Consider the following 13,151-nt stretch of genomic DNA (forward strand, 5'->3'; position numbering starts at 1 on the left):
ATAAGCCAAAGCAATCGCCTCCACGACCCAGTGGGACAGGCGCTGCTTTGTGACAGGTTTCCCCTTATGAGGATTAGCCCAGGAGACAAACAGCTGATCGCTCCTCCTGAAACCCTTAGTCCTGTCCATGTAAGCGCGCACCGCACGGACTGGACATAACGCATGTGACCGCTGCTCTCCAGGTGAGGCAGCAAAGGCCACAAGGTCAATAGGAGAACATGAGCCCACTACCTTAGGCACAAAGGCCGGGTTGGGCTTCAAAATCATCCTCACATCCCCTGGGAAAAGCTGAGTGCATGATGGATGCACCGAAAGCGCATGGATGTCACTAACCCGTTTAGCCGAAGCCAGAGCCAGTAACAACACTGTCTTGAGAGACAGGTGTTTCAAGCCTGCTCCCCCCAGCGGCTCAAAAGGAGGACCCTTGAGCCCCTCCAGAACCACCGCCAGATCCCATGGTGGCACCAGCGGTCTGGACACGGGGAGAAGCCTGCGCGCTCCCTTCATAAAACGGCAAACCAGCGGGTGCTGGCTCGCTGTTTGTTCCCTAAACCCCACGTGACAGGCAGCTATAGCTGCCAAGTACACTTTAACTGTGGAGAAGGCTTTTCGTTTGTCAATCAGGTCCTGTAAGAATGACAATATCACACCCACTGGACACTGAAAAGGAACATGGCCATTTCTGTGACACCAGTCCTCAAACACTCTCCACTTACAGTCATACAGAGACCTAGTGGAAGAGGCTCGAGCACTTTGTATAGTGGAAATCACACGCTGTGGGAGTCCCACAGCTGACAAATTGAACCACTCAGGGGCCAAACCCACAGCGCCAGGCGTTCTGGGTGCGGGTGGAAAACCGTCCCCCCCCCCTGCGATAACAGGTCCCTGCGCAGCGGGAGCTGCCAAGGTTGCGCGCACAGCAACCGATATATCTCCGCCAGCCAATGCATCGCAGGCCAATGCGGAGCTATCAGAATCAGCGCGTGGCCGTGGTCCCTCACTCTGGATAGAGTGGCGGGTATCAGGGCCAAGGGAGGGAACGCGTAAAGAAGCTCGTGCGGCCAGACGTGCGCTAGTGCGTCTATGCCGAGGGGAGCATCCAGGCTGCGCAGAGAGTAAAACAGCGCGCACTGCGCGTTTCCTCTTGACGCGAACAGATCCACCGCGGCCCGACCATAACGGGCCCATATCTGTTCCACAATCTCCGGGTGCAGAGTCCACTCCCCGTATACCGGCGCGCCCCTGGACAACAGGTCCGCGCCCGTGTTCAGAGCTCCCGGGACGTGCGTCGCCCTCAGGGAGAGGAGACGACCGCAGCTCCACAGGATCAGTCTGCGTGCCAGCATGTGCAACTGACGAGAGCGCAACCCCCCTTGGCGGTTGATGTACGCTACCGTCGTGGTATTGTCCGTCCTCACCAGGACATGATGGCCCATGAGAGACGGAAGGAAGTGTTTCAGGGAGAGGAACACCGCTGAAAGTTCCAGAAAATTTATGTGAGACCGCTGGAGGTCCACACTCCAGCGGCCCCTCACTGACCGGCCTTCGTGAATTCCGCCCCACCCTGTCAGGCTGGCGTCCGTAGTGATCACCTTCCTGGACAGGACAGAGCCCATGGGCACCCCGCGGGTCAGAAAAGACGGGGCTCGCCAGTGGCGCAGTGCCCTGACGCACCCCGGCGTAACCAACACTCTCCGTGCGCCATGACGCACGGGATCCAGCCCGCATGAGGCCACCCAGAGCTGGAATTCCCTCATGTGGAGGCGACCGAGACGAACCACGAGAATGGCTGACGCCATCAGTCCGAGTAATCGAAGACACAATCTGAATTGAACAGATTTGCCTGGATGGAAAAGCGCGAGACATGCTCTGAAAGCTCTCACTCGCTCCGCCGAGAGGCGCGCCGTGAAAATCACCGAGTCCAGGGATAATCCCAGAAAGATTATGTCCTGTGTCGGGCACAGCATGCTCTTTTCCGCGTTTATCACAAAACCCAGGTCTAATAGGTGCCGTGTGAGAATACGCGTATGCGCCATGGCCTCCTGCCTCGATTGTGCCAAAAGCAGCCAATCGTCCAGATATGTGGCCAAGCGAATGCCCTGCTGTCTCAGCGGGGCTATCGCCGCTTCCGTGCACCGGACGAACACCCTCGGGCTTAAAGACAGACCGAATGGGAGCACGCGGTACTCGTAGCACGTCCCCTGGAAAGCGAACCTCAGATACTTTCTGTGGGGAGGATATATTGGAATGTGGAAATACGCGTCTTTCAGATCGACAGAAGTGAACCAATCGTTCTGTCGCACCAGGCGCAGCAGGGATGCGTGTGTGAGCATCCTGAACTTGTATTTCCTGAGAAATGTGTTCAGAGCACGTAGATCCAGGATAGGGCGAATACCACTCCCCCCCCGTTTTGGGACCAGAAAGTACCTGGAGTAAAAACCGCTCTGACACTGTGCGGGAGGAACGACACAGATTGCTCCTTTGTTTAACAGTGAGAGGATTTCCTCTTGTAAAACACGAGCTGACTCTCCCTGAGCCTGGGAGTGTATTATGCCGGCGAATCGAGGGGGAACGGCGGCAAACTGCAGCCTGTAACCTCTCGAAATCGTCTTCAACACCCAGGGTGAAGCTGCGAGCGCAGCCCACCTCTCCCACCTGCGGCAGAGAGGTGAGACGCGCTGCAGCTCCTCCACCATGAGAGGTCCCAACCGCGGTGCGGTGGTGCCCTCTCGTGGTGGAAAACTGACATGGCCTCTGGGCAGTGCTGTGCACTTTGGCCCGGGAGGACATTTTATAGTTTTGGCTTTTATGCGCTGCGCCCTCGGCACTCGGCCTGGATGCGACAGCGGGGCACATTTTATTTTCTTTATGAAAACTTGTGTGTGTGTGCGTGCTTGTGGACATGGGAGAGGGGCAACCGCTGAACCCTCTGCCGTCAGATGTCCGTCTCTCCCGGTCTGCTCTGGCACGGTCCGTGGCAGCCGGGAGATGGGGGCGTGGGGGGCCCCGGAGTGCACGCTCGGAAGCCAAACAGGTGGAGCTGGAGAACGGGGAACTTCCAGCTGCATCACCGGTGAAGAGAGGGGCGGTCAGGCCGCTCTCTTCTTCTTCCTGGCCTGGTGGCTGGTAGCTTGCGCGGGCTGTGCCGGCGGAGCTGTAGCTGGGGCCGAGGGCTTCTTGAACCAGCCGGGCCGCCCGGGCACGGGCGGCGGGGCGGGCTGAGGCTTCGGATGTTTCGGTATTTTGAACTGCGAAACCTGGGAGGCAGCCTGCGCGAAGGATTTACGCTGCGCAGGTGGAGAGGGAGCTGGGGGCTTGCGAGGGAGGCAGAGCTTGAGAGCTTCGTCTTCCTTCTTTTTGGCTTCACACCGTTTTTGCATCGATGCTAGGGCGGAACCAAAAATACCCTCCGGGACAATGGGCATGTCCAGGACGTCGTCCTTCTCTCTGTCTGACAGGCTGGCGAGGTTGAGCCACCGCGCTCGCTCCTGCAGAACCATGGTCCCCATCGCTCTTCCCGTGGCCTGGACCGCGCAGCGTTGGACACGGAGACACAGGTCGGTGATGACCGGTATCTCCTCCCACGCAGCTGGGTCCTGAGTTAGCGCAACATCCTCGCACAACTCAGCCTGGTAAGCCGTGAGCAGCGAGAGGACATTGAGCGCTCTGGCCGAGAGCGCCGCCGCCTTGTACGCTTTCTCAGTCAGGGCTGACTGAAAACGGTCGGACTTGGACGGCAGGCTGGGGCTCCGGGAGGACACCGCTGACAGCTGGGGGTGAAGGTGAGCTGCAACAAGTGGCTCCATCGGAGGCATGCGGAGCAGACCCAGGCTCTCCATCGCCTCACAGTCGAGGGACGAGGCCCCGGGAACCGGGCTCCGGCTGCTGTAGGGGCGGTCTCTCCATGAGCGCGCCATCTCCTCCAGCAGCTCCGGGAAGACGGGGAGAAGTTGCTTCGTCGCGCTCTTGGCCAAGGGCAATTTCTTCCCCTCGTAGCGAGATCTGGTGGTCTCAGCTACGACAGCGGGCCAGGGGATGCCCAGCCGGGCAGCAGCGCGTTTGCACACGTCTAGCATGTCCGAGCTGGGGGAGGGAGAAGCTGGTGTGCTACTCTCATCTCCATCCCGAGAGTCGACGAAAGCCGCGGGCTTTGCAGCCCGAGCTGGCGTGATGAAGATGTCATCCTCTTCTTCATCCTCTGATATGAGGAGATCCAAGGCGCCATCATCATCTTCCCCATAGTCCAAATCCAGGACGTCTTCCTCCAGCGGGGGAACCGCGGCTAGCTCGAGCTGGGAGCCCCAGCTGTTGCTAGCCTCCGGTGTCGCCACCGCAGCGACCCCCACCTCCTCTCCGCCCTCGACGGCGGCGCCGTCGGAAGAGAGATAGGGGTCATGTCCAGACAGGCTAGCCTGGCGGGCTAGTCGTCTGCGGAGACTCTTGATTGTGAACACCGCACAGTGTTGACACGAGCCGGGGACCTCGATAGCCGCCCGGGCGTGTTCCAGCCCAAGACAGCACGAGCAGACCTGGTGTGGATCCATGCTCGATATCTTATTCCCGCAGCGACAGAGTCTGGCTCCGGAGTCTCCGTGCCCTCTGGTGTGAGGGGTTTTAGCCTCCATTCCGTGCGAGCTGGTGTGCAGGCAGGGAGCCGAGGCAGTTAGCTGGTGTGCTAACCGTAAAGAAGCCGAGAATTAGCTGGTGTGCTAATGCCCGGTGCTCGAGTAGCCGTGGTGGGGCGTCGAGAGCAGTGCTGACCAAGCCGTGGAGGGCAGGAAAGCACTGAGTTCGATCTGGTGTGACCGACGAAGCAGAAAAATGTCCTAAGCTAGTAGCGCCCAGCGACAGAAGCTAAATAAGATCCGTCTATGGACAGTTAAGCTAGCTAGCCCTGGACGCGAGATATGCTCCGAGTGAGAAGAGGTGTTTGAATGAGGGTGGTGCCGTCCGCATGAGCTATTTAAGGTAGGTGGGACTACCTGTGGCGGACGGACACGTTCACCAGCCAATCAGGATTGGCGTAATGAGATAAATGCTTCTGAGGGCTGCAGCGAGGCGTGCATCCCATAGTGAGACATCGAACGAAATATTATGAAAGAGAACCATTTTGTTTTTTGGTTCTCCTTTTTAGGTGGCCCAGATACAGAAGTGCATTACAGTAGTCCAGCCTGCTCAACATTCAGTTTTGACCACACCACAGTGTCTTTCTCTTTGGCTAAGGGTCTCTGAGCCTTAGAACATGAGAATGACTACAATTTTGGTTTTATCCTGATTGACCTGTAAATCAGCAGGACCAATTGATAACATGTTGCGTCTCCTGATAACATCACTGATGGGTAGCATATATAGATTAAATAGAAGTGGCCCTAAAATTGATCCTCAGGGAACGCCAACTATAACTTATTATCTAAGAATGTGAAATGTGTCTCAGGCAGAGGTGGACTCCCTGTGATATACTCCTACACTGTCTCCATATACCACAGTGTGATGAAACAGTCCACTGCTGGTGTGTGGGGAGGAGCACACATCATGTCCTGTATATGATGTGATTTTTTTCCTTCAGCTGTTGGTAAATAGAAGTTAGGCTCTATCTGTTGTTAAACAGACAGAGCTGCAGCCTTCTCATCCTACCATGAAGATCTGTCTTTGCGCACCCTATGGTTAAGTGCTTTTTAAAAAGGAATCAAAAGACCACAACCTGTGTGCTTCTTGGCGTGTGTGTTTGTGCTTGTGGACTGTGGACTCCTCCAACACCAGATCAATGAATGACGCTACCTACAGAGGGTGGGACTCATTCATACAGCAGGGTGAAGGAGTCCAACCCTCTGTATACAGTCCCCATGCATTTAAAAATCCTTCTCAGTGTAAGTACACTTATCACAACGTCATCCACTGTGCTCAATAACATTCTCCACACACCGTTTCCTCATTCAAATATGAGTTATAACCTGAAAAGTTTCACGTTATGATGTAAAACTCATTATGTTATAATGTGAAAGTTATTACATTATAATGTGATAAGTTTCACGTTATGACGGGATACTGATACTTTTTTACTCTCTTTCTGGCGTGGCAGCAATATGTTTCCATAGAAGACAAACAAGAGAGACAATGATAATAAAATGTATAGAAGGAGTACCAGAAAAAGAAAGTGGTAGTCCAAGACAATTAGATTGTAAGAGGTAGAGAAAAAAAAATCACCTGTCTTTTTCTATTAAATTAATTACATAACTGAGGCTTATCTATAGACCAGCATGTAACTTTTAGTACATCATTAGGAACATAATGCAAGGTAATAAAAAACAAAACACTTACTCACACTCTGCCAGATTTTATCTAGTTATTATCACCTACATTGCTATAATCAGTAAATTAAATTTATATTTCAGCACCAGAATAATTAGACTAATCTAAAATTCTGATTAAACTATGAACTGATTGAATAATTCAAACCTTTTCATACATTTCTAATACAAAAAAGGGGATTACGAAGGGCTCCCCATGAAGGGGATTTACTTTACTTCTCTTCCTCCCATGTTCCTGAGACCCCAAAGGCCTTGTACAGTACGTAAGGGGTAAACATTAAAATATTCATGTATCAATTAAATCTGCAGAAATTAATCTAATAAATATAACCTGACAAAGCTATTACAGGCTCTTAAACACTAGAAGTTATTATGAGGATAAATTCTGCAGTGCTGACTGCATGACTTCTTCTGACTAATACAAATACATAGAGCTGTGAAACTAGCAATGATATCTCTTTCTATAAAGTGCTTACACACTTACTTACTTTACAGGTGTTCCATGAAGTCTCTGTATCATGTTTTGATTACAACAATTATCTCACAATGCTCATTTAATGCACCTACAATACCTGAGAACCAATGGAAAAGCCTCTTAAATTGTCTGTGATGCCATCACAAAATTAAATCAAAACATCATCTACACACTCATGGTGAACCCACACAGGTGATTCCAACTTTTTATGTTAAATTAGACCTCTTTTCAGGACATACAGATGTATCTTGCTGACTGTCCTGTTGGTGCAGGAGAAATTACACCTCTGTCTTTCTTATTCATTCATGGAGTCTGGTGACTTCACATACTTTCCAGTGTAGCTCTGCCCACCATCAAACTGAGCAGTGCACTAATCAATAAATCTACTAAAAAATATAGTTTCAATGAACAGCTGACAATGAGGATTGAGGATTATCTTTCGTGACATTGTTTGTCAAGTCCTCTGATTTGTCACAAACAAATGCCCATTCACCTACATTGTGCTAGATATGCAAGTTAGATATACACGGAAACCAAACTACCTGCATAGCTACTATGCTTACTTTTACTAATGTGGATGAAATAACCCTTTAACCACTTAACGCACGCTGTTCCGTCTACGGGACGGGACGGATGTTAGGAGGTAGCCACAAGTTCTTCTGGATGTTTTAAACACCAACCCTTAAACATATATATTCATGTCGTACATCGTTGGAAAGCTTAGATTGTCCTGATTCATTCAAGACCACTCACGACTTATATGGTTGCTCACAGCCGTAATAGTATTAGCGATTAGCTCGGCTAGCCCCTGAGCTAAGTGAGAAAAGCTATAATGCTACATACCTTCAAAGTCTTTCCTTTATCCACAACGATCATCTTATGACTCAGCACTTTCTGTACAGCTCGCCAAATGTCCATTCTTGTGAAATATGAAATCCGTTTCCATAAAACCGAAATACTTTCCTAAATATGTCCATGTATTTAGTCCAACACGTAACGTAATAACACAAATAACAAACCATATACGGTCCGTTTACGTCATTTCCTGACCTGCACGTCCATCTCAGAGTACACGTGACTAGATGTTTACGACCGTGAGCCTCTTCTGCTTCTGACGACAACACACAAGAGCCAATCGGTGTTTAGGATTAGGCAGTACATGTCTCCAAAGCCAATGAGGACATGTGACCGACAACAATGACGACATGGCTTTGATTGACTGCTGTTCTAGCCTATGGAAATATTCGGTGAAATGGAGTTGATAACCTTTTAGCCAATAGTCTGAGGTTTCCAACGGTGTATGACCCTAAACTATTAAATTTGGCTAATAACATGGCGTCAGCTTTCATTAGAGACCAAGATTTTGATTGTAGGCAAAGGGGATGTGAAGTTATAGGTGTTTGATTGTGGTTATACAGCTTTGGTAACCAAGTGTCCATTTGGAGTCTCCAAAAAGGACCTGAGGAAAACGCATGGACATACCTGTTGAAAAATAATTCTGAAAAATTCATCTTTTGGTCTTTTGACTCCAAATTTGGACTGCATGAAGCCAAGACATGTGGCTGTGGCCTCATTGTGTCTATATCCTGCTGAGAGGTCCCTGAATGTCTGTACACATGTCATTGTAAAGGCAAACCTATGGGCGAGTAAACAACCCCATCATTGTAACCTCTGCCACTCTTTGTCAGTAAGTCACAGAATCACACAGACACTTTTACAAGAAACCTAAGAGTGTTTCCTTTCCAATGATACCAGACACATCTCTGAGTCTCAAACTATGTGGGATCTGTGCTGCTCACAACTTGGGCATGTCGCAAAAAAACAGGGGCGTGTGTTAAGTGGTTAATTGTGGCGTTACACTCTATAACATTTCTTTAACATTTCGATCACAGGCTGTGACTTTGAAAGCCTTACTGTGATACTGGTAAATTAATTAATAATAATAAAAAATTTTACAAAGTGCCTCACAAAGAATAGGAAGACAAGAAAATTAATTTGTCAGAATATCATCTTAAATGATACCCCAGTCTATCAGTCTTAGATAATATGACCAGGATTCATTTGCTAAAGTGCCTGTGAGTAAAACACTGCTTTCCTCCTTCCACCCTTCAAGTCTGATTCTCTTAAGTGTAAGTGATGCCTGACTTCTGTAAAAATATGAACATTGTGAGGATAACTGGAGCTGTATTTTTAATTCATTACATTTTTCATTATTGCCCCCCACACTGTCTTGGTGGTACTTACTGGCCAAGGTACTGGGCTTCACATTTCCACAGGCTAATCCCTATGATGTTTCAAAATATATATCTTTAATATGGAAAAGCCTGTAAAAAGCACTTCGCAGACCCAGGGACGCTGCGTCTTCTCCAGGCTCCGAGGCAGGGTAATTGCTCCAGGCCCTCCCCCCCCCGCGAACCCTAGATCCGTCTTTACAGCTTGCATTAGCATACATAATACTGCTCTGTGGACTTAAAGAGTCATGCCAATTGAAAAGCAATCATTTTCACAGCAGAGTACTGCCATCACTACTTTAATTGAGTGTTTGCATGTGTATGTGCATGTCTTTGTATCAAGAGACAGGAGATAATTGCTTTTGCAATACAACAGTATGTTGTTAATTCAATGATGGGACATGATTGCTTTTGTCTTGTTGTATCCCATGGGCTGGGTTAAAAGGCTTGTATGTGTTTGTCATGTTTGCCATAAAACAGACGGTGCAGACGATAAATGTTGGCCGCATCCCTTTAGACTGTACACACATACAGTACACAGACAAACACACACACACACAACAAAAATAATTTGAACTGCATGCTTAAAACAGAGGCCTCAGGGATCTATAAACCTTACTACAATAAAGAGGAGAATTGCACCTCATATCCCACGTTTCATTGACAATCAAACCCATTTATCTTATCATTGTCTGTGGATTGCTTTTGTCAAATTACAAAGAGGGGAAAAAAGAGGCATGGTTGAATTGTGGATTCAAGAATTTCATGGCCTCTCTTTATACCTCTGACGTCCTTCTTTGTTTCTGAATGATGCTTTAGTTACTGCATGTCGTTATAGAGGAATAGGATAGACATCACATACAGACCCACAGTGAACACACTACATGGCGTTTACCTTAATCATGACTTAACCCTTACCCTAGCCTCTGACTGGATCATAATTCTTACTTTAAACCTACCAGAAACTATACACCTAACGCAGTCTCCTTTTGGCGCAAATGGACAGTGCAGCTCTGAATGAGGCGTTTATATGACTAATTAACATAAATAAATGGCCATTTCCATACAAAGTGGACAAAGCAAATAGCTCTCTAATGAAGATCAGTGTAAGTATGTTTCCTGGCTAATTTCTTCAGTGAAACCCTGCAGGGACAAAGTGATGGATTCATTCCTGACAATGTGTATTAATGGCTGTGGTGGCTAATTATCCAAACAGAGAAAAAGGGCATTAATCTTTGGGTCTAGTTGTAGACCATTCAACATTTCTATTTCATCTCTGTAGCCCGTCTAAAGATTTCTGTGTTACTAAGTGATTAGTTTAAAGTGAGTTTGTTAAATTTCTCACAGTGTCATTACAGCAGCACAATTTTACTAGAAAAGAATAACCTCAAATAATAATTTTTATAATATTCTTACAGATATAGTTTATACCATTTACAAGGACCATGTTGTACTTTATATTGTTCACAACATACAATGATTTGCAATACAGTAATAATATGCCTATTTGATTATTTAAACCAGGACTACTATTAGAAATCAAAAACTTGTGGAACATTCTCGTATGTAAATGAGAAACTTAGTGAACTGACTACAGTAGTTGGTGAAGTACACAACTGAGCAGGACACTGGTGGTACAATCAGCTACAACCCTGCAGAGAAGACAAATTGATGTAGCCTGGTGCTGTTATTTCTGATGAGGCACTGACACCTACTGGCTTATTGGTGTAACTACACCTTGTCTGAATGGGAAAGGTACCCCATCCATCAGGACTGAGAAAAAGTACTTTGCCCCAGCCCCCAGGACATAAAAAACTGAAATTAGCTGAAATGTGTCCATTTATAAAACTCAGCCCAAAGCAAGTTTTAGTCCAATTTAAAACCCTGATTGCGTCTACGCGTGATAAATGCAACATTCAGTACTTTAGAGGTCAATCAGATCACTTTTTTGTCATGTAGAAATCATATTAATTTTTTAAATGTATAGCCCACTCATTTTGTGGAGGACACAAATATCACAGCAGAACTAAAATATTCTTGATTTTTAAAAAGTTTTATAGCCAAAACATGGTGGGGAATAAATTCAACTCAGTTAATTCAATGACTTCATTGGCATGTTCATAATTTTGCTAAAGCACTGTATGATTATAACTCTTACAGGAGGAAAGGACAAAAAGTAATGCGTTCATGCATAACGTAATAATTTATAACAAAATTAAAGAGAACAGATGAAAGTGAATTTGAAAGGCTTGAAACTTAACTTCAACTTTTTTTGTTTTATTTGACCTGCACATTTAATTACCATGGACAGTCAAAAATAATTAAGACAGGCACTTCAGTTGTTCTTGAGGCTAAATAGTTTGCCGTCATATTTGCTTAGCCAATGTTTTGACCAACAGTTAACAGTTAATAATAAAGACAACACGTTAAAGGATATGTTCACATTTTTTAAAAGTCCACCTGAAAACAACAGTCAGGTGTCCATATGAACAGTAAATTAAAGCATCAATCTAAAAAATACAAAGTCTTTTTTTTTCTTTCAAAAAATTGAAGTCAAACTAGAAGCCTCTGTTCGCACCAGTGGGTCTTCTGGAGTCCTCCATTGGTCTTATGGGTATTTTCTAACAACTTTGAAGGTGTTAAAAAAGTATATGCTGCTGCTGCTGCTGCTGCTGCTGCTGATGATGATGATGATGATAACAGGGTGCAAAAACAGATGGCGTGTCAGGATAGTTATCAAAATCAATCAATGCAATATATTTATATGGGAGAGTAATCAGATACCAAGTAATCATTTTAATTTTGGGAAAGTAATCAGATTACAAGTAATTAGATTACTTTTGGGAAAGTAATCAGATTACAAGTAATCAACACGTTAGAGAATAATCAGATTACAATTAATCAGACTACTTTTGTGAGAGTAATGAGATTGCAAGTTATCAGTTTACAAGTAATCAGATTGCTATTTTAATCTTATTTGTGTTTCCTTTCTTTCTAAAGAACAAATTACAAATATATACACTTTTTAAAACAAAGGTAGGTTAATTTCTATTTTTTCAAATTAGCTGAGCTTCTCCACAATCTTTCCATATACATAGGTTACTGGTAACTGCAGAGGTACCCACTGGTGTATGACCCCAAGCTGCAGCCCCGGAGTAGAAGCCCCTGACGTGACAAAAGCCTCTGGCTTGACGGAAGTCAATACTTATTGTAACTGACTTGTCTTATGATGTTTGAATTTGTTTCTTGATTTTAGACTGCCAATCCTGATCAGGGACAACAGATGAGAACTAGCCTTTGGGCTAATTCTGGCCTATTTACAGAAATGTTTATTTAAATGCACTGCCCCTGACAAATAAACACATTAACATAAATGTGTGCAGTTATGTTACCCACTTGACCGCTAAAAAATACTATTGATGTCAGTTTACATTGGAAACGCTATTCCAAGGTGGCTGCAGTACCAGTATGAGTCCCCAGATAAACTAGATAATATGTTACAACAGATATTAGAGTTTAATATTAATCTGTTGGACTTTGGCACAAAAAAGGTATTGAAACATTAGAAGATATCTACTCAATTTGACTAATTAGGATGGCTGGAATGTCAGATAAACTTTGAAATACTAACACAGAAGGAGGCTTGTGTCCCCAATCACTCACATTGTTAGTGCATTAAGAATGGATTTTCTAATAGTCAGTATGAACAGAAGGAATAATTACAGCAAGAAAAATAAACTGCGTCAACGTTCATTTGGGCACTTTTCAGATAGAGTGCCTTTAAAGGCACTCTACTTTCAGACAGCCTTAAAAACAGTGAACCTATCATTTTATGTCATGTGATCAGTGATGTCATTTATGCGCCAAGTTTGGATTGTGTTTTGTTGTGGTTACCGGCCGACAGTCTAATTAGACGCTGCGTTAAGTTAACACAAATCAAGTAGAGAGATACCGAAAGTCTGACGATTAGAATTTCAAAATAATGCACCTAAGACAGCCAAAAAGCAACTCGTGTTTCTCATGAGCGAGTTTAAGTTTAAACCGGAACTGTGTTTTACTTTGATTTAACTTGAAAACAAGCGGCGGCTGAGCTCAAACTAAACTTTAGCTTTGGCATTACAGTAACATTAAATAGCC

General features: G+C 45.8%; 1 protein-coding gene across 1 annotated transcript; it reads right to left on the reverse strand.

Moving 5' to 3' along the window:
* Nucleotides 1-599: 599 nt before the first annotated feature.
* Nucleotides 600-3,068, reverse strand: LOC128368356 (uncharacterized). The gene is made up of 2 exons (XM_053329148.1): nt 2,927-3,068; nt 600-2,833 (listed from the first exon to the last, which is right to left on the reverse strand). Exons 1-2 carry the CDS (start codon nt 3,066-3,068, stop codon nt 768-770), a joined length of 2,208 nt encoding a protein of 735 aa, XP_053185123.1. The 3' UTR covers nt 600-767.
* Between the last annotated feature and the right edge of the window lie 10,083 nt (nt 3,069-13,151).

This window comes from Scomber japonicus, chromosome 11 (genome assembly GCF_027409825.1).
Source record: "Scomber japonicus isolate fScoJap1 chromosome 11, fScoJap1.pri, whole genome shotgun sequence".
Taxonomy (NCBI): domain Eukaryota; kingdom Metazoa; phylum Chordata; class Actinopteri; order Scombriformes; family Scombridae; genus Scomber; species Scomber japonicus.

Excerpts from the sequence above, each read along its gene's own strand:
- LOC128368356 (XM_053329148.1), bottom strand. The coding sequence starts at position 3,068 with ATGCAGCTGGAAGTTCCCCGTTCTCCAGCTCCACCTGTTTGGCTTCCG. Across the intron at positions 2,834-2,926 it reads CGGACATCTGACGGCAGAGG|GCCGAGTGCCGAGGGCGCAG; the intron begins GTTCAGCGGTTG and ends TGTCGCATCCAG.